This window comes from Marmota monax, unplaced genomic scaffold (genome assembly GCF_021218885.2).
Source record: "Marmota monax isolate L192 unplaced genomic scaffold, Marmota_monax_Labrador192_F-V1.1 WCK01_AAM20220418_F8-fsc00224, whole genome shotgun sequence".
Classification (NCBI taxonomy): Eukaryota; Metazoa; Chordata; class Mammalia; order Rodentia; family Sciuridae; genus Marmota; species Marmota monax.
The window spans coordinates 824,441-845,809 of NW_026693937.1; the positions used below are offsets into that span (position 1 = coordinate 824,441).

The following is a 21,369-nucleotide window of genomic DNA, read 5'->3' on the forward strand; positions in this document are numbered from 1 at the left end:
TATCAAATTTGGTTATTGCTATTTATCTATAATAAGGAGCTAGATTAGATATTATCAATTCTAGTTACTTTTAATGAATGTAAGGTAAACATTGTTACTCATTTCCTTTTTGGAGTTGTAGAAGTGTGGTCTGATTCTTAGAAGCAGGTGGTTGGTTGGTTCTTTCTTTCTTTCTTCCCCCCCCCCCCCCCCCCCCCCCCCCCGCCACAGTCCCCTACACTCATCTTTCTTGGGGTGGAGGGTGAGGTTAAACTATGATTAAAAAGAACCCATAGGGGCTAGGGTTGTGGCTCAGTGGTAGAGCACTCGCCTAGCACATTTGGGGCCCTGGGTTTGATCCTCAGTACCACATTAAAATAAAATAAATAAAAATAAAGGTATCATATCCATCTACAACTAAAAAAAAGGATTTTAAAAAAATAACCCATGACTTGTAAAGAAAGAATATTATTAGTGAGAGGGTAGAAATTGACTTTTGCTTCTGCATATTTAGTAGCTACTGGATTTTGTTGAGTTTTAAAAATGTGTATTTCGGGCTGGGGTTGTGGCTCAGTGGTAGAGTGCTTGCCTAGCATGCACGAGGCACTGGGTTCGATCCTCAGCACCACATAAATATAAAATAAAGATATTGTGTCCACCAAAAAAAAATCTTAAAAAAATAAATATTTTTAAAAATGTGTATTTCAGCTGGGCATGGTGGCAATGTCTGTAATCCCAGTTACTCAGGAGACTGAGGCAGGAGGATTGCAACTTCAAGGCTAGCTTCAACAACTTAGTCAGACCTTATTTTAAAAAAAAAATTAAAAAGGGTTGGGAATATAGCTCAGTGGTAGAGCACCCTGAGTTTAATCCTCAGTACTGCACAATAAGCAAACAAACTTCTACTTCTAAAAAAGGATGAGTTTGTTGCAGTTTTAAGACAGATATAATAAAGCAAAATAACTTATCTCTATTATTTTAAAACAATGCACATTTGTTACATTACTGAAAATAAAATTTTAAATTATGAAAGCCAAAATGGGGAATACAGAATTTAAAGAGTCCAAGGACCATGTATTTAGAATGGAATATGATTAGAACACAGAACCAAAAAGAATGAAGTATCTTTTCAAACCCTGGCACTAGGGGATTGTAGCATTCTTTCTGTAAGTTAAGCATGTTTTTTTCAAGTTTATTTATAGAGATTATAATTTTACTAACAAAACCATGTACTGTGAAAATAGTGTCCCATATTTTTAAAAATTAGCTCTCCCTCATTTTCTTGTTGGTATATATTTGAGGAAAAATACTAAAATAAACATTTATTTTCCTTCTAAAGAGCTTCATATTCTATCAATTGTGAGTCATAGTCTCAAGAATTTTTGGAGGGAGGTGTATGTGTATGTATTAAATTGTTTCAAATACAGGAACAATTTGAATAATTTTCAACATTATCATTGGGTTAGAAATCAGCATTTGAATATATTCAGTAGCTTTCTCTTTACACGTCAAATAATGCATAGCTTGCCTTTAGGTACTACATTTCAATTTTTTGTCTTTAAAACAAAATAATCCTCTAATTTTTCAACATTATGTGTCTTAAACTTTTTTAAAAAATGATATTTTTGCTACAAAAATGTCCAAACAGTAAAAATCCCAGGTTTTTGAGGACCAGCATAGCTGGTTCATTATCATAAACTGTCTGCATGTGCTCTGTTTTTGTTACTATGGAAACATATTTAGACTGGATTTATCATAAACCTTGGAAATGCTCTCTGCAACATTTCACATAAAGAAACATCTGGATCCCTTGTTTGTCTTGGAAAAGGAAGATGGCCCCCTTTCTCTATGTTGTAGAAAGCATGGTATAGTCTACTATTTGTTTTCTAGCTGTAAAAATCTAAAGTGGTTATATCAAATATACCAAAGTAGGATAGAGTATATTTACCAGAAGAGCTTTATAAAACAAAAATTAACATTCATGTTGATTCAGTTAACTATGACTAGGGAAACTGTATTTTGAGTGCTTTAGTGGTTTGAATTTTAGGCCTACAGTATTAATAAGAACAGGGTTTTTATATAGATGTGTTTTTGTACAATAGTTTTGGTTTTTGATTGAATTAATATGCTCCCTGGAAGTTCATTTAACTTCGCGCCCTTCTCTGGGGAATTTAAACCTTCCGTGGCAGTTTGGTCCAGAACTAAGCAAAGTCTCAGTGTTGTCAAGGTAAACAGTTTGTGTCAGTCAAATACTGCCAAAAATATTAGCTGAGGAGATTGTAACTGCTTTTATATTCTCTTACAGTCTCTGTGGAAAGACCCTCAACAACTCTATACATGATGACTCACTTAAGTTTAACAGTTCAGTTTAAAAGATTGATTAAAGCCCCTCCTCCAAGCCTTTCATTTGTATTCTAAGAACATGTACAATATGAAAGCAAAATTACCTCCTGCTTTTAAGAAAACTCATGTAAGTGGGTGTTTTTGGATTAGGAGGCATGCATAAGCTGTCTTAGAGACACAGAAAAAAAGTTACTCAGACTAACTCAGAGCTTCAGTGACTATTGAAAATGACTTTCTGAGCTCAAAAGATGGTTGAGAGACAAAAAATAAAAAAGTGTAAAGGGGCATAACACAAATAGGAGATAACATTAGAAAACGCATCAGAGGTGTGAAATAATGTCTGCATACTAATTCTTTGGAGTACAAAGTGACTTGAGAGTAGACAGCTAAGTAGAGATCTTGCTTGAGGGTCTTATATGGTGTCAGTCAAGGCATTTGGCCTTTTTCTGGGCTGTGGGAAGCCACTGAAAGAGGTTGATCAAGAGGGCTAATTAGATTTACAAATTAACCTAGGAGCATATTTAAGGGGTTGGTGGGTCTGCAAACAATAGTCTACTTATATAATATCATAGAACTACTTCTGATTCCAGAAGACCTAAGTAATGATATCACGGTGAGGAATTTCAAAGTGTAATAAAAGTTTTCTCATTACTGAGACTGGCATTTCAAACAGAAAAAAACCAAGCTTACACACACACACACATACATATATGGTATAGCATGTAACTCTATAAAGTAGAATTCAGCAAATAAATGTACATTCTACCAAAGGGAATGGTTAACTTTTAAAATTTGTTTCAGTAACTTAATTTATACTTTCACACATTGTTAATACTTAATTGATATTTATAACCTCAAGCTGTCCCCCTAAAACATGATTTTTGGGGTGGGTATCAGAGATTGAACTTGGGGGAACTCAACCACTGAGCCACACATCCCCAGACCTGTTTTGTATTTTATTTAGAGACAGGGTTCTCTCTGAGTTGCTTAGTCCCTTGCTTTTGCTGAGGCTGGCTTTGAACTTGTGAGCCTTCTGCCTCAGTCTCCCAAGCTGCTGGGATTTACGAGCATGCACCACCATGCCTGAAAGCTAAAACATGATTTTTAAAAATTTTTTTCTATATCTGCGATTTGACGTAAGGATTCTCAAAACTTTCCTGTTATCACTGTTCCCATGAATAAGTTGATAAATAAGAACTTTAGATGATAATCTTTTTTTTGTTTTTGTTTTAAAATCTTATAGACAGCTTCAACAAAATTAAGAAAAAATTATTCATTGAGTTTATCTTTTTCTTCTTAACTTTGAAACATTGGTCAGAGAAAGAATTTATCAGAAATTGTTTATGTAGTGACTTCATTTACTTGGAAGTACAAATTAGAATGAGTGGTATACCAGTATAGTTATTTAATCTCCCACCAAATTGTCGATTCTGAGAAGGGGAGTGATGATGTGTGAAGTAAGTTTTAGTTTTGTTTTGGTGTAATAATTAGAGATTATGGGGAAATAAGTTTACTTGTTAAGAGCTGTTGCTGTGGAGCAGAGTGTGTGTTTGAGACCTTCATTTATTGGATGTGAGACTGTGGCCTTGATTTTTCATCATTAGAAAGGGGCTATTAGGGCTGGGGATGTGGCTCAAGCGGTAGCACGCTCCCCTGACATGTGTGTGGCCCGGGTTCGATCCTCAGCACCACATACAAACAAAGATGTTGTGTCCACTGAGAACTAAAAAATAAATATTAAAAAATTCTCTCGGGGCTGGGATGTGGCTCAAGCCGTAGCGCACTCGCCTGGCATGCGTGCAGCCCGGGTTCGATCCTCAGCACCACATACAAACAAAGATGTTGTGTCCGCCGATAACTAAAAAATAAATATTAAAAAATTCTCTCTCTCTCAAAAACAAAAAAAAAATAAATAAATTATTAAAAAAAAAATTCTCTCTCTCTCTTTAAAAAAAAAAAAAAAGAAAGGGGCTATTAATAGTGTTTCCACAAAATGGTTTCTGAGGGGTAAAATAACATAATTTTTAAAAAAATTTAGTAAAGTAAGCCCTCAAATGTTAGCCATTGGTATTCTTACTATTGATATTATTACATTAATTTTATGTTTAATAATAAAAAAATTAAGCATACTATCTTTTATAAGGGATTTATTTAAAAACAAAGGTGAATAGTGTGTACCTAGTGGTTTTAATGCAGTGGGTGAAAAAACCCTTAACTTCCCCAGGCAGCCTTTCACAGCCTTAATGCCTCTCTAGCATTGTTTTTCTTCTTCAAATATCTGTTCTAACTATAGTGCTAACACAACTTAATTCGTGGTCACTTTCTGTTTCACACTGCTTACTACTACTTTACAAGTCTTTTTCATAACATCTGGTCTTGGTGAAGAGATAGCAAGTACCTTTAGGTCAAATCATGTTTTTAAAAAGTTCTTTGTCCTGGCATTGCACCAAATAATAATAACCAACAGGTGCTGAGCTGTATACTCTAGGAACTGTTTTCAGTTTTGTTCATTGATTAACTCTTTTCTTCCTTGTCTCTCTGTGTGTACATGCACGAATGTAGTGCCTGGAATGGAAACAAGAGCCCTGACCATGTTAGGAAAGTGCTGTACCACTAAGCTACCCTACCAGCCCTGGAATTACTCTTTTTTTTTAATTGGTTTTTGTATTCTTTTTTTTAAATTCTAATTTGTTATATATGAAAGCAGAATGCATTATAGTTCATATTAAACATATAGAGCACAATTTTTCATATCTCTGGTTGTATACTGGAATAACTCTTAATTTCTACACAACCCTGTACAGGTTAGACAATTACAAGTATTCAGTTTCTGGATAAGGAAACAAAAGTTTAGGGATATTCAGTTGCCTAAAGTCACCTGAGCAATATGCCTTGGAGGTTGGACTTTGATATGGAGCCTATTCTTCCAACCATGGTGCCCAGTAGAGAGCCTCCTAATTTGTGAGGTCTTAAGCATTGTATCATTCAGCTTGTCTGCTATTCGAAGGTTGGCTGCCAGACTCACATATAAAAATCACTATTTACAGAAATGTGTAGTCCTACAAGATACTTTTTAAAAAGATAATTATTGAAAACTTGCATTTTTATATTGGAGGCATAATATAGAAGAGCATGGCCCTATTCATGTCTTTTTAGAAAAGATAACAAAGTGGAGCTTTAGCTTAATTGGTGCCAGTATTTAATGGAGGTTCCTATTACCTTTTCATTATTTTATCCAAACCATGGCCAAATTGTTTCCATTTTTCTCAACTTTTACTTTAAAAATTATAAACCTTTAGAAAAGTCAAAGAAAATTATAGCCAAATGTTAACGTTGTTCCTTATTTGCTTTACTCTAGGCTTAGGTATTTCTTATCCTGAACCATTTAAAGTTGTAGGTACCATGACACCTTACCTCTGAATATTTAAGCATGGCTCTCCTAAGAATAAGGACATTCTCTTATATAAACAGAATAACATTATTATGCTCTTGAAAATTAATAGCTTTATTATTGAAGAATATTCATATTTTGAATGTTTTAGTTGTCCCCAAAAGAAAACCTTTTTTTTTTTTAATATTTATTTTTTAGTTTTCGGCAGACACAACATCCTTGTTTGTATGTGGTGCTGAGGATCGAACCCTGGCCGTACGCATGCCAGGCGAGCGTGCTACCACTTGAGCCACATCCCCAGCCCAAGAAAACCTTTTTTAACAAAATCTATATGTGTGTGTTTAAATCTGGAATTCAAAGTTCATACATTGCCTTGGGTTGTCTTTTCTTTTAATTAATTAATTTATTTGTTCTAATTTGTTATACATGACAGCAGAATGCATTTATTTCATGCATTTATGGAACACAATTTTTCATTTCTCTGGTTGTACACAAAGTGGAGTCACACCATTCGTGTCTTCATACATGTACCTAGGGTAATGATATCCATTTCATTCCACCATCTTTCCTACCCTCATGTCCCTTCCCACCCCCTCCCTCCCCTTTGCCCTATCCAAAGTTCTTCCATTATTCCCATGCTACCCCCCACCTCCATTATTGTTCAGCATCTACTTATCAAATAAAACAAACACTCAGCCTTTGTTTTTTTGGGATTGGGTTATTTCACTTAGCATAATATTTGTCAACTCCATCCATTTACCTGCAAATGCCATGCTTTACTTCTCTTTAATGCTGAGTAATATCCCATTGTGCATATATACCACAGTTTCTTTATCCATTCATCTATTGAAGGGCATCTGGGTTAGTTTTACAATTTAGCAATTGTGAATTGTGTTGTTGTGAACATTGATGTGGCTGTGTCACTATAGTATGCTGGGGTTTTTTAAATTTTTTAAAATTTTTTATTTATTTTTTTCTTGACATATAATATTTCATACATTTGATTCAAGCAGACTAGTGTGCTGTTTTAAAGTCCTTTGGGAATAAACTGAGGAGTAGGATAGCTGGGTCAGATAGTGGTTCCAATCCAAGTTTTCTAAGGAATCTCCATACTGCTTTCCAGATTGGTTACACCATTTGGCAGTCTTGGGTTGTCTTTTTCAACCTAGAATAATCTTTCTACCTTTTGGTCAATTTTTATTATATTAGCTCCCCCCCACCCCCTGAAGGGCCTAGGCCAGTTGTATGAGAAATCCACATTTTGGATTTGTCTCATTGTTTCTTCATTTTAATTTCAATTTAAGCACAGGAAAGACTATTTCAGAGGTGATACTGTGAGCCACATCCTGAGCCCTGTAATGGTAGGTGTTTCATTATCATTAATGTCATATTTAGTCACTTGTTAAAAATGGTGGCTGCCAGATATCTCCATGGTACATATTTCTGCTTATAATTAGTAAGTAATCTATGGGGTGACAGATAATTAAACTGTCATTAAACTCAGAAACCCTTTGTGGATTCCTATGTCTTAGAATGTAAGCATATATAAAGATATTCCTGAGATTAGCTCTTTGTTAGATGTGTTTTGCAAATATATATACATCTATAAGTTATCTACCAATCTTTTTATTTCATTGTTCATATTTATGTCCCATTTGTATCCTTTGCTAGCACAATGTTATGTTTTCTTTTCTGTTTTATTCCAGTAGTTCTATTTATTTTGACTTTGGTATTTAGGTTTATGAACTGTGTAGTTATCTTTGTGTATAATGTAAAGTGAGGGTTGAGGTTCATCTTTTTTGCATACAGACTTCCAGTAACTTGTTCTATACCCATTTGGTGACTTCCTATCCTACACCACTGAATTACATTGATACCTTTGTGCAAGAACAGTTGACCATATAACCATAGGGGTCAATGTTTTAACTTTTTTCGTATACAATGAGAATAACATGTTTTTATAATACACGGGGCAGCCACCATCTAGAGCAATAGATTGATTATAATCAGCACCCCAGTGTTTATACTTTCCCTCTCCATAGGCAAATACTATAACTTTTCCTGTTTTTGAACATTGTATCCTATATAAATGGAATTATTATGTCTGACTCCTTTCATAAAAAATGACATGTATGAGAGCCATCTTTGTTGTTGAGTATAGCAGTTTTAGTTTTCTTTGTTCTGTTGTTGAAGGATTTTCAGGTGACTGGATGTTAGGTTGGGAAATAGATTATGGTGAGGCAGAAGCAGCACAGAGACTGGTAAGGTAACTAGAATAAATAAGGTAAGATTTCATCATGAGGAGATCAAGAGACAATGAAGTAAATAAATGTAAGATAACTGGAAGGTAAAATTCAGGCAACTTGGTGATTGATTAGATAGAAGTAGGAGCAAGGGAAAGGGATGTATCGAGATTCCTAGGTTTCTGGCCTGAACAACTGATAGGTGGATGTTGTGTTTATTTCTTGAGAGAAGAGAAAAGAACATATTTAGGTAGAACAAAAGCTGAGTTCATGGGGCTGGGTTGTGGCTCAGTGGTAGAGCGCTTGCCTAGCACACATGAGGCACTGGGTTCAATCCTCAGCACCACATAAAAAATAAATATATAAAATAAAGATATTGTGTCCATCTACAACTAAAATAATTTTTTTTTTTTTAAATGAGTTCATGGGGCTGGGGATATATAGTTCAGTTGATAGAGTGTTTGCCTTGCATGTACAAGGCCCTGAGTTTGATCCCCAGCACCACAAAAAACAAACAAACAAAAAAAAACTGTGTTTATTACTGGGTATTTTAATATACTAGAGGAGCCATTAATCAGATATTTGTATTATAAGTATGGGGCATACTGGAAAAAAATAGAAGTTTCCAAAGTAGGAACATTTTTAAGATAGCTGTCATATAAAGAACACTTGTATTGGAGTTAAAAAATCTGAGTTTTACCATTTCATTCAACTTCTGTTGGCTGTGTGACTAAAGGCAAATCACTTGGTCTTTTTGAGCTCTATTCTTTCTCATCCATAAAATGGGAATAATAGTTTGCTTCATAGGATTAAACATATATAACATGTGTGTCAGTTTATAGGTATTTGACCCAGTAGATGCTCAAAAAAGTTGGTTCATGAACATGTAGTCTGAGTCAATAGGAAAAAGTCAGGTTATGGAAAACCTTGAAAGGTGTAAAGGAGATTTGGCATATTATGAAACTACATAGTTTCTTATTATGGGAACAGATTTATGGAAGTTTGGTTTCAAGAAGTTGTTCTCACTGCTGTGCAGGAAAAAGTTAGAAGCAAGAAATATTTAGAAAATCAGTTGTCAGAGAGCTGGGGATATAGCTCAGTTGGTAGAGAGCTTGCCTCATATGCATAAGGCCCTGAGTTCAATCCCCAGCACCACACACACACAAAAAAAAAAAAAAAAAAAAAAAAAAGAAAGAAAGAAAGAAAAAGAAAATCAGTTGTCAGGCTAGGGTTGTAGCTCTGGTAGAGAGCTTGCCTCTCAGGCATGAGGCCCTGGGTTCAATCTTCAGCACCACATAAAAATAAATAAATAAAAATAAAGATATTGTGACCATCTACAACTAAAAAATATTAAAAAAAAGAAAAAAGAAAGAAACTCAGTTATTATAGTTCAGTATAAGGTGCTTGAGGGCCTGTTTGGTCTGGATCTCAACATGGTCATAGAGATAAAAGAAGAAATCGGAGATTTCAAAGGAAGAAATAGCAAGATTTGCTCAGACTAGTTTTATGACTTAACTGAGAGAGGAGTTAGTTACTTAGGAGCCTGAGATGTCTAGCCTAGGAAGCTATAAAAATGGCCAAAGGAATGACAAATCTTGGGTAGTCTGAAAGGGAAGTTGAGTTAGGACAAGGATGGTATATTCAGTTTTGAATGTGTGACGCTTAAATTTATAGTACTGCATTGGTTGTCCATTACTTTCTGGCAGTGAAATATTGTGAAAAAGAGCACAGATTAGAATTCAGGAGATTGTTGTTTTTTTTTTTGTTGTTTTTTTTTTAAGTACTGGGGTTTGAATCCAGGGGCACTTGATTACTGAGGCACATCCCCTGCCCTTTTTGTACGTTATTTAGAGACAGGGGTCTCGCTGAGTTGCTTGGGGCCTCTCTGAGTTGCTGAGGCTGGCCAGCTAAGAGCACAGACTTTGGAATGAAACTGCTGAGTTGAAGCCTATCTCTGTTAATTACTAGCCATATGTACTTGTTTAACTTATCTCTGCCTCTACTTCCCCATCTGCAATGAGAGATAAGGATAGTTAGAAGGATTACACTGTATGTAAAGCATTTAAAATGGTGCACAGCACCTGCAAACTACTATTTAAATGTTAATGGGGGTTATTAGAATAGTTGTTATTTTGTCAGTTGTCAAGGAATAAAATGCATGAACAAAAGAAATGAATTGTCTCCAGATGGGTAGCTGGAGAAGTGGAAATGGTACAGTGATAAAAATCAAGAGCTTTAGAGTCAGACATGCTTTATGGTTTAAGCAGCCCCTAATCGCTCTAATTGTCACTTTCTTTAATGTATGAATCAGAAATCACAATATTTCTCTTATGGGTAATTATGAGGGTTAGTTGAGATAAGTCTAAATTACCTGGACCATAGTAGATACTAAAAAAAAATAATGCTGTCTGTCTATTCCCCACCCTTTGCCTCTTCCTTAATGTAGAGCAGTTCCAGGAGTTTGATTTTTTTTTTTTCTTGTATGCCTTCTTATTGCAATTTTGGAACCTGTAAAATCATTTGTTTGCTCACAGAAAAATAATTAATAGCTTTAAAATTGAATGGATATACCTCAAAAGTGTATTGTCAAGTTGTGTGTCCCTCTTTCCTTTGCTGTTTTGGATTAGTTGCTTTATCATTACAAAAATAAATCTTGCTAGACCCAATATGGTGGCATTAATCAGTCACAGAATTGACCTGGTATGTAGTCTCAGATTCCTTCATCACTATATTATAAGCAGCTGTCATCAGAGTTGATACAGTAGTAAAAAACCTGTCTATTCTCCCTGCTTTAGAGTTCTGTAGAAGAAAATAATAGAATAATAAATGAGCAGTCCATTAATCCTCTGTCTTGAGATGTGGATTTATCATACTTCATGACAAGTAGGGTGTCTTATAGCAGATGCTTATCTATATTATAACATTGTTACATAATGTGGGCATCCTTAGAAGCAATAGTTTTGAGAATATAAATACAGTTGCTAAATGCAAAGATTATAATACTAGTATCCAACAAAAGATGTGCATAAGAATCAGCTGGGATATGGTCTTTTTATTTTAATTTTTTTTCCCTTTGGCACTAGGGGATTGAACCCAGGGATGCTTGCTTAACCACTGTGCCCCATCCCCAGCTCTTTTTAATTTTTTCTTTTGAGACAGGGTCTCACTAAATTGGGTAGGGCCTCCCTAATTACTGAGTCTGATTTCAAACTCACAGTCCTCCTGCCTCAGCTTCCTGAATCACTGGGATTATAGGTGTGCCCCAGCACACCCAGTTTGGGATATAGTCTTAAAATACTCATGCTTGGCCTCCTTGTCCAGATTTTTTTTTTTATATTTATTTATTTTTTTTTTAGGTGGACACAGTATCTTTATTTTACATTTATGTAGTGCTGAGGTTCGAACCCAGGGCTTCATACAAGCTAGGCGAGCACTCTACCACTGAGCCACAATCCCAGCCCCGCCCCCCCCCCCCCCCCCCCGGCCAGATTTATTGAATCAAAATCTTAAGAAGATGGACCCTAACATGTGCATTTCTAAAAGTAACTCCAGATGATACTGCTATATATACCACTTATTAAAAACAACTAGACAATGGCAAGAATGTAGAGAATTAGGCATTCTCGTATGCTACTGGTATGAGTATAAATTGAAATAATACAGCCAACAGAACAGTTTTGCAGTATATTATCAAAATTTCAGATCTGTTCTATAGGAATACATATAGGCACAAAAATGTAGTTTTAAGAATGTTTTCCATAGGCCTGTTATGAGCAACTAATTGATTTTCAGTACACAAACAGTTGAAGACATGATAGTGATATCACACTTGTTTATTATTCCGCCCTTTAAAGAATGAAATATGTATGAAAATTATACATGCCAGTATAAAATACATCTAGGATATGTTATTAAGTAAGCCTATTTTTAAATTATATGTAAATATTATAGAGAAAGATGTGGCTGAATGCCCACCAAAAGTGTTTACAGTGATTGTCTATGGCATAGAAGAGTGGGAACGATATGGAATTAGTCTTTTTACTTTTATATTATATTTGAAATAAGATTTCATTTTTATAATAACAGAAATTGAACAAATCATTAGTGAATTTTAAGAAATCTTGAATGGCAGCTATTTATATGTGTCAGGACACTGCTTGTTTGGCAAATACCAATTTTAACTGGGACTTAATAATCTAAAACTTGGGAAAAGAAAGGAATGTTAGGACAACAAGTCTCAAATAAAAATGCCTGTTTGCAGAGGGTAAAAATTTGTTGCCGAAGTTGTTGTGAAGGTAGTCAAGAGTTTTGCTTTTTTTTATATATATATATTTTTTAGTTTTAGGTAGACACAATAGCTTTATTTTAGTCATTTATTTTTATGTGGTGCTGAGGATTGAACCCAGTGCTTCATGTGTACTAGGCAAGTGCTCTACCACTGAGCTACAACCCCAGACCAGGAGTTTTAAATAGACAAACATTTAAGATAAAATTTGATCTGTGTGATACTTATATCATCTATCTGTCTATTCACATCTGGATATGAAAATTAGGTTTGAAACATTGGGTTTAAACCTTTCTCAATTGATTAGCCTCCTGCCTATGAGGATACTAACACATTTTAATCCCTTCTTTTATAACTTCAGGCCCGATGAGAGAAAGGGAAAGTTAAGGATGCTGGAGCAGAACAATGGATTTCTCTTTCTCTTTCATGCAAGGGATCATGGGAAACACAATTCAGCAACCACCTCAACTCATTGACTCCGCCAACATCCGCCAGGAGGATGCCTTTGATAACAACAGCGATATTGTTGAAGATGGTGGCCAAACACCGTATGAAGCTACCTTGCAGCAAGGCTTTCAGTATCCACCTACAACAGAAGACCTTCCTCCACTCACAAATGGCTACCCACCATCAATCAGCATGTATGAACCTCAAACCAAATACCAGTCATATAATCAGTATCCCAATGGGTCAGCCAATGGCTTTGGTGCAGTTAGAAACTTTAGCCCCACTGACTATTATCATTCAGAAATTCCAAACACAAGACCACATGAAATTCTGGATAAACCTTCCCCTCCACAGCTACCACCTCCTCCTTCGGTACCACAAACTGTGATTCCAAAGAAGACTGGCTCACCTGAAATTAAACTAAAAATAACCAAAACTATCCAGAATGGCAGGGAATTGTTTGAGTCTTCCCTTTGTGGAGACCTTTTAAATGAAGTACAGGCGAGCGAGCACACAAAGTCAAAGCATGAAAGCAGAAAAGAAAAGAGGAAAAAGAGCAACAAGCATGACTCATCTAGATCTGAGGAACGCAAGTCACACAAAATCCCCAAATTAGAACCAGAGGAGCAAAATGTAAGTTGAAACATCTTTTTGAAAATTTTTTTAATCTTTCACATTTACTGGAAATCAAAGACATCTTTTTTAGTTTGAATCTCTTCAAATTTGAACGTCTCTGGTAACTTCTCTGAAATCCCCATCAAGGTACTTGGGATGTTATAATAGATGCTAATAAATATTTGTTGAAAAAAATGAATGGGGGCTGGGGATATAGCTCAGTTGGCAAAGTGCTTGCCTTGCATGCACAAGGCCCTGAGTTCAATCCCCAGCACCACAAAAAAAAAAAAAAAATGGCTTTCATTAAAGAAATATTTTAAAAGCATATACACCAAGAATTTTGTTTATGTTTCTTTATCTTAGAAGCCTCAGTTATTTTTACTTGCTTATGGTAAACTCCTGGTTTTTGAAGATGAAAAGGAAAGTTTACGAGAAACACGTTTTTCATTTATTTTGGACCAACTTTTGCTGATACAACTTGTATTTAACACTCATTGCTAATGTGTTTGCTACAAAATAAGCTGATATAATAGAATTCTTTTTATTGAAATCTGTTCATGGAGCCAGGGGTGGTGGCCTATACCTGTAATCCCAGCAGCTCGGGAGCCTGAGGCAGGAAGATGGCGAGTTTAAAGCCAGCCTCAGCAAAAGCCAGGAGCTAAGCAACTCATTGAGAACCTAGGGCTTAGGATGTGGCCCAGTGGTCGAGTGCTCCTGAGTTCAATTCCTGGTGCCCTCCCCACCCCAAAAAAATCAGAGTTTGTATTGATATATATTGGTTAAAACTTCAGGTTGAATATTATTTATAAAACATCCTTCATGGATAACTTAAGATGCATGTTGTCGAATTTTTTAATATTTGAAGTTTCATAGCAATGATATAATATTAGAAAGTATGTAGCTAATTAATTCTAACTTGAATGAAGAGTTCATGATATGAATTGTAAATGTTTCCTAGACATTGATTTGCAAAGAAACTAATGTTTATTTTTGTGACCGTTATTTGCTTTTTATATTTGATATACCTAAGCAAGTTAAGTTTGTTTTCTTACAAACTGATCTTTTCTTTGTACAACTGAAATGTGATCTTTTTCTGGAGTAAAGGTCACAATGGTTCTATCAGAAGCCCAAGTGTGTCATTTCAAAATGTTTTCTCATTTTCTTACTTATTCATTGAACACATTGATTGTCTGCTAGGCCCCATTCTGAGAATTAAAGATATAGTAGTGAGTGAAAAACAGAGATGCCTGTTCTCAGGGTGCTTATATTACAGTGTGAGGGACTGGAAAATACATAAATCCACATATACATAGCTCCGTATGTTTCGAAAGTGTCAAATACTATGAAGAAAATAAAACTAGGTAATGAGGTAAAGAGTTCTGCATCTCTAAGATGAAAGACTTTGAAACATAATTTCTGAAATGCCTGTTGGGTTCTTTTGTCATTTACCAGATACCTACTACTGAACCTAACTCATGTTTTTTATTGACTGCATATTGAGTAAATGAATAAATGGAAGGAGAAAAGTCAACTTTGTGCCCTCTGAACATGTTCATAGCAGCATTTCTTACCTAGATCTGCAGTGAAGAGACATGTGATGCACTGTGGCTTCAGGACATCACAAAATGCATGAATCCTGGATTTGATTATTGCCTGGAGACTGTCTTGCTGCCTTGTCTTGGTTTTGCTCTAGAGAATCTGGCAAATAGGGGACCAACCAGTTTTATTTATTAGGCTAGACTTTTTGCCTTTATTGATAAAGTTAGTTAAAAAAATATATCTCAAAATAGAAAAAGGGCTGGAACCTACAGAGGCAAGATAAAATAGTCTATTCTTTTCATAACTATTTTCTGCTTTATTAGAATCCAGGAAAAATTCAGTGCAGTGATGGTTCTAGAAGTCACTTTACAGTCAGATTCTAAAATCAATTCAGTCTTGTTGGATATCTGCTATGCCTAGCTCTTTATATCACTTAAACCTTCATTTAACTGTGGTATCCATGGATTAGAATGTTTAGATACAATTTAAGAGTTTTAGTAAAATCCTGCTGAGCACAATTTAAATTTAATTATTTAGGATCTTAAAATATCTTGGAGTAAAGCAACATCAATTTGACCCAAGATATAGAGGTAGAAAATGGTATTGATTGCACTCAATATTACTAAAACCATTGCCTGAACATGGAATTTTGGGGGGAAATTCAAAGTTTTTTTTATCTTCTCTTTTACCCCCTTTCCTTGTGCTATCTTCTGCCTCTTCCTTCCCTCTTTTTTCCTCTTTCCTTCCCTCCTTTAAAAAAAAATGAAGATCCAATTTTGATAAATTGAAATTTTATCACACATAGGGGCAATTGTAAGCTTAAGAAGTAGGTACCATAAAAGTTGTCCTTCATCCGACCATAGAACTTCAAAGCCAGAGCTCCCAAGGCTCTTGCTTATCTTGTGTTCTGCTTTTGCTAAACTAAGTAGGTGACTAAAGCTGAGCAATGATTAATCTGCTTTGTAACTTTGTGTGTTTTAAAATTTGGCATCCTTAATATGAACATCTATACTCCTTCCCCAGGACAGTTTTTGTGTTTTTTGATTCCCTTATGCTTCCTAGTTTGTACCTGGAGGACCTAGTACTTGTGTTAAGCAATGTAGGGGGCTTAGAAGTAAAGGGAAGCTCAGAGAAGCATCTGCTGATTCCACTGGACAGCTCCTCTCTCCTAGATGCTTCAGAGAAGCAAAACCTACTTAGAACTGTAGGCCTGGAGAAAAAGCCTGAAATAATTGTCCTGGAGCTGGATTTGCTTCTTCTTGTCTGTCTTCCTTCCTTCCTTCCTTTCAAAAATTATTTTTGTTGGTAGATTATAATTATATATATTAGTGGGATTTGTTGTGAAATATTTATACATGCATGCAACATAATCTTTTCTTTCTGGTTGATGTTGTTCCTTAAAAGTCTACTAATAGGTTCTTTTTTTAGTAATCAAAATGATACACTTGAAGATTTAACCCACAGGAGCTCCAGTTGTAGCTCAGTGGTTGAGCACTTGCCTCAGTGAGTTAGGCACTGGGTTCAATTGTAGGCACCACATAAAAATAAATAAATAAAATAAAGATTGTGTTCATCTACAACTAAAAAATATTTTTAAAAAATTTAACACACAACTTTTTTTCTCAGTACTTGATGTGTACATACTTCCTCCCAGTTCTGAGCTGCTTGGGCAGCTATTACTTGGAACAACCTTAAGTATGTCTTCTCAACAATGAAAATGTGTCCAAACATCTAGGCAGCGGGAGACCTGAGATCACAACTGAAATTGTATATTTTAAAAATCAGCTTTAGCTGTTTTTCCTCCCACCAAATTAGAAACATGTGGAGATGTTTCTGCACTTCTTCTCCTTGGCAGGTGTAATGCCTCAGGCATTTTAGTGTAGGCTCTATTCAAACATTCATTGGTCTCCTTAACACTTCAAGACCAGTCTCATTAACTCTTAGCTTGCCATTTCCAAGTCTGGTTGGATCAGTCTCATTAACACTAAGTTAGAGGTTCATTTCACTATCTTCAGAGTATTAGGCCTCAAAATTTGTAGAAAATATTTACATACAAAATGTTCCTTTTGGACATGTTCTTTGCTTTTGTTTATTAACATATTTATTTATTTTTGTAGTACTGGGGATTATACCCAGGGACTCTCTAATACTAAGCCACATCTCCCTAACTTTCCTTCTTCCCTCCTCCTCCCCTTCTCCTTCTCCCGTTTAAAAAAATTATTTATGTATTCTAATTTGTTATACATGATGGCAAATGCAAGTATTAAGTTGCCCAGCTGGCCTGGAACTGGCAATCCTCCTGTCTCAGTCTCCCAAGTCACTGGGATTATTGGGATGCACTACCACACCGAATTCCACGTTTTTTGCTTTTAACATTATGAATCTTGGTATTCATAAAGTTAAAGAAAAATGCACAATTCATTGCCTCAATTTTTTTTTTCCAATTTGAATGTTGATGTTAGTTTTCTGTTCTTTCTAGAGAATATGATTTTGTTTAATATTCTTGAAAATTATGTAGGAGAGCTTAAAATTATGCCAGATTTGATGCATTTTAGTGATCTTAATGAATGTTTTATTTTGTTTTAGCGATACTGGGGATGGAACCAAGGAGCACTCTTTGAAACAGGGTATTGCTAAATTACCTGGTCTGGCCTTGAACTTGTGATCCTTCTTGCCTCAGCCTCCCAAATTTCTGGGTCTTAGGTTTTAATACAATTACCAAACCAGAAATTTTTAAAAGAAATATTTAGGATAATGTAATTTATTATAGCTATTCTCTTAATATATTTTTTTCTTGTTTAACAGTCTTTAGCCGGGCTCAGTGGCACATGTTATCCCAGCAATTTAGGTGGCTGAGGCAAAAAAATTGAAAGTTCAAGGCCAGCCTCAGCAATATAGCAAGACCTTTTCTCAAAAATAAAAATAAAGTAGCCAGACACAGTGGCACATGCTGTAATCTCATTGACTTGGGAGGCTGAGGCAGGAGGATCACAAGTTTGAGGCCAGCCTCAGCAACTTAGTGAGACCCTGTCTCAAAACAAACAAATAAAAAGTGCTGGGGATATGACTCAGCATCCCTGGGTTCAATCCCCATTACCAAAAAAATTTTAAAGTAAAAAGGAATAGAGATGTAGCTAAGTGGGAGGGTGCATTTTTAGTATGTGTGAGGCCCTTAGTCCAGTCCCCAGCCCCACCAAAAAAAAGAGAGATAGTAAGAAACTTTACTGTAATTCTTTTCTGGACAATAGGTCTTTCCATGTGGAATAAATAAATATATTTTTAAAGTCATGTATACACATAAACTTGTAAATTTAAAATTAATACAAATAGGGCTGGAGCTATAGCTCAGTGGCAGAGTGCTTGCCTCGCATGTGTGAGGCACTGGGTTCAGTCCTCAGCACCACATAAAAATAAAATAAAAAAATAAAGGCATGTTTTCCATCTATAACTACAAAAAAATTTAAAGAATACAAATAAAATTAATACGAATTGAACATAAAGAAGAGCTAATTTGGGGTGGGGTTGTGGCTCAGCAGCAGAGCGCTCGCCTACCATGTGAGAGGCCCTGGGTTCTATCCTCAGTACCACATAAAAATAAAATAAAGATATTGTGTCCATCTACAACTAAAAAATAAAATATTAAAAAAAAAAGAAGAGCTAATTCACAGTCATCATTTTCTCTGATGATTTCTCTTCCTAACATTCACGTTATTTAAACCTCCCTTATCTTTGTAACAGCTGTAATAGATTCAGAACTATTTTATCTTTTGGCATTTTTCTGATTCATTATTTTTATTGTTATTATTTTTACTCAGGATTTGACTTCCATTGTCCATTTCTTCATAAAAGCTTCTCTTCTTGGGTCTGTGACCCTCTGCTATACTTGGTTTATCTTAATCTTCCTTTGAGCCCCAAAGATCTCCAAATGCCTACTGGATATTTGTTTTGCAAATGCATTATCACATCTTATGCTATTTTTAAAAATATTTTTAGTTGTAGGTGGACACAGTACCGTAATGTTATTTATTTTTATGTAGTGCTGAGAATTGAAACCAGTGTTTCTCACACATGCTAAGCAAGCACTCTACCCCTGAGCCACAACCCCAGCCCCCATTTTATGCATGTTTACTCTCTATCTTGCACCGTCTTTATTTGACTTCTTTTCCCTCTCTTGTTTATATAAGAAAACTTAGAGTAAATCTTATTGGGTTTTCTTTCTCTTGTCACCTTTCTTTTAAAAATGACTATGAAAGTTTCAGTTCTTTGAAAGTGATTTTGACAGCATTTCAAATCAGTCTGAATGAAGCACCAGCAATCTGGAACCAAACCCACAAAACAAAAAAGATAATGCATTTGAATAAGAAGATTTTGAAGGAAATTCTGTCTTTAATCCAGAAAGGGAAAAAATGTTAATGGTTTTCAGATCAGTTCTTGCCATGATAGTCTTCTGTTGTATGATAAAGATTAGCCACTTCTTATCTATTTGCCCTTAAAATGAGGCCTAAAGACCCTTCTCTTTAGACCTCATGAAGATTCAATGTGTGGTGGAGGGAGCCTCGTTTTCACAGTTACCTGTTCTTCAGGTTGCCCTGTCTTCCTGCTGTAGCTTGGTTGGAATGAGGAGCTAAGGCGAAGACTTAAGCTGTCTATAGATTAAAATGAAGCTATTGAATAAAACTATGCAAACATGGGCAGTAGTTCTAAACCGCTTCATTATATACTAGTGATCAAAAAAAATTTTTTTCCATTTGAACATATTTTTCTTTCTTTACTCAATGAGCAACTCTCAATAGATATTTATGGTACCACTATGAAAGTAACCAACATAGCTAATTTTGTGCCTCTCAGCCAACTGCCACTATCTTTTTAACCTGGAAGACTGCAAGGACTCCTAATTAAAACATTCTGCTTTCCCTCTTTCTTCCAAAATACTCACTACCTAACAACCAACAGGATCTTTTGTTTATTTTTATTTGGGGCAGTACTGAAAATTGAACCCTGGGGTGCTCTGCCACTGAGTCCCCAACTCTTTTTATTTTTTATTTCGAGATGAGGTTGTATTAAGTTGTCTGGGCTGGTCTCAAACTTGTAATCCTCTTGCCCCAGCCTCCAAAGTAGATGAGATTATAGGCATGCCCTACCATGCATGGCAGGTTCTTTTTAAAACATAAATTGGTATTTGTTATTCATCTACCTACATCTCTTGAATGGCTTTTCATTGCACTTAAGATAGGATCCAAACACTTTACTATGGTTTACAAAGACCTTATATTCTAATCTGCCTCTCCACTCTTAATTTTGCAAGCTCTCTCTTCCTCTGGCAATTAGGTCATTAGTTGTGACCTTCTTAATTTTAGGTACCTTATACATTACTCCTTTTTCCTCCAGTGTTCTTTCCCCCAGTTTTTGACTAAACTAATTCCTCCTTTGATTCTCAGATTGTAACTTTAGTAGAAAGGTCTTTCCTGATCTACACACACACACACACACACACACACCATTCTCTCTCTAAATAGCTCTTACTTCCTAAGTGAATGTCTGTGTTTCTGTTTGTTTAATTTCTGTCTTTCCTATGTATCTGTAAGTTTCTTGAGGTCAACACCACATCTGTTTGTTTCTAACAGTTTAGAGGCCTGGATTCTGATACTGTTACTAGAGCTTCATCTGCACTTTTAAGTGAATATTGATACTTTCGGTTTGGGATTTTAGCCTAACATTCATAAAATACCATTGTCCTAACAGTTAAAAACCTTTTTGTACTTCTTTTATTTAATAAACCTTTGCTTTTACAACAGTGCCTTAAATGTCTTAAAATAATTGAGAATGAAAATTTTAAGTAGAAGTAACTATGTTCTTTTAGTGGAATTAAGACGTTATTTAATATATCTGCCCTCTTCTTTTTTTTTAAACTTGTGTACATGTCACTGAGGTTGCCAATTTATTTATTTTTATTTTTTATTCTTTTTAGTTATACATGAGAGTAGAATGTATTTTGACATATATACATGGAGTATAGCTTACCATTCTTGTGGTTATACATGATGTGGAGTTGGTTGTATATTCATGTGTGAACATAAGAAAATAATGTTCAATTCATTCTACTGTCTTTCCTATTCTACTGTATTCCCTATTCCCCCTCCCTTTCCTTCATTCCCCTTTGTTTAATCTATAGGATTTCCATTCTTCCCTACCTGTCCCCCTTATTTGTGTTAGCATCCTCATATCAGAGAGAATATTCAGCCTTTGTTTTTTGGGGATTGGTTTATTTCACTTAGCATACTATTCTCCAGTTTCATCCATTTACTTTATGCCCTCTTCTTGAGCTATCTGAATTCTGTTCTCTGACAAATGAGAGACCAAAAATATTTTAAATTGTAGAAATAGTTCGCTTTTTACAGAAAATGTAGATGATAAAAAAGTTTGAAAGAGCCTTCTTCATTATTTCCCAAGATAATTACTGTTAGCGATTGGGTATACATTGCACGAAATATTTTCAAAACATATAAGCAATTTTAAAATAGAAGAAT

General features: G+C 35.3%; 1 protein-coding gene across 6 annotated transcripts in view; it reads left to right on the forward strand.

The window, feature by feature from the left end:
- Positions 1–21,369, forward strand: part of Nsd3 (nuclear receptor binding SET domain protein 3) — a 108,304-nt gene that overhangs the window by 23,968 nt on the left and 62,967 nt on the right. For all 6 annotated transcript variants that reach the window (XM_046463843.2, XM_046463845.2, XM_046463844.2 and 3 more), the window contains exon 2: positions 12,603–13,321. In XM_046463843.2, coding sequence (XP_046319799.1) covers positions 12,647–13,321 — 675 coding nt within the window. In that variant the 5' untranslated portion in view covers positions 12,603–12,646. The remainder of the gene's footprint in view (positions 1–12,602; positions 13,322–21,369) is intronic.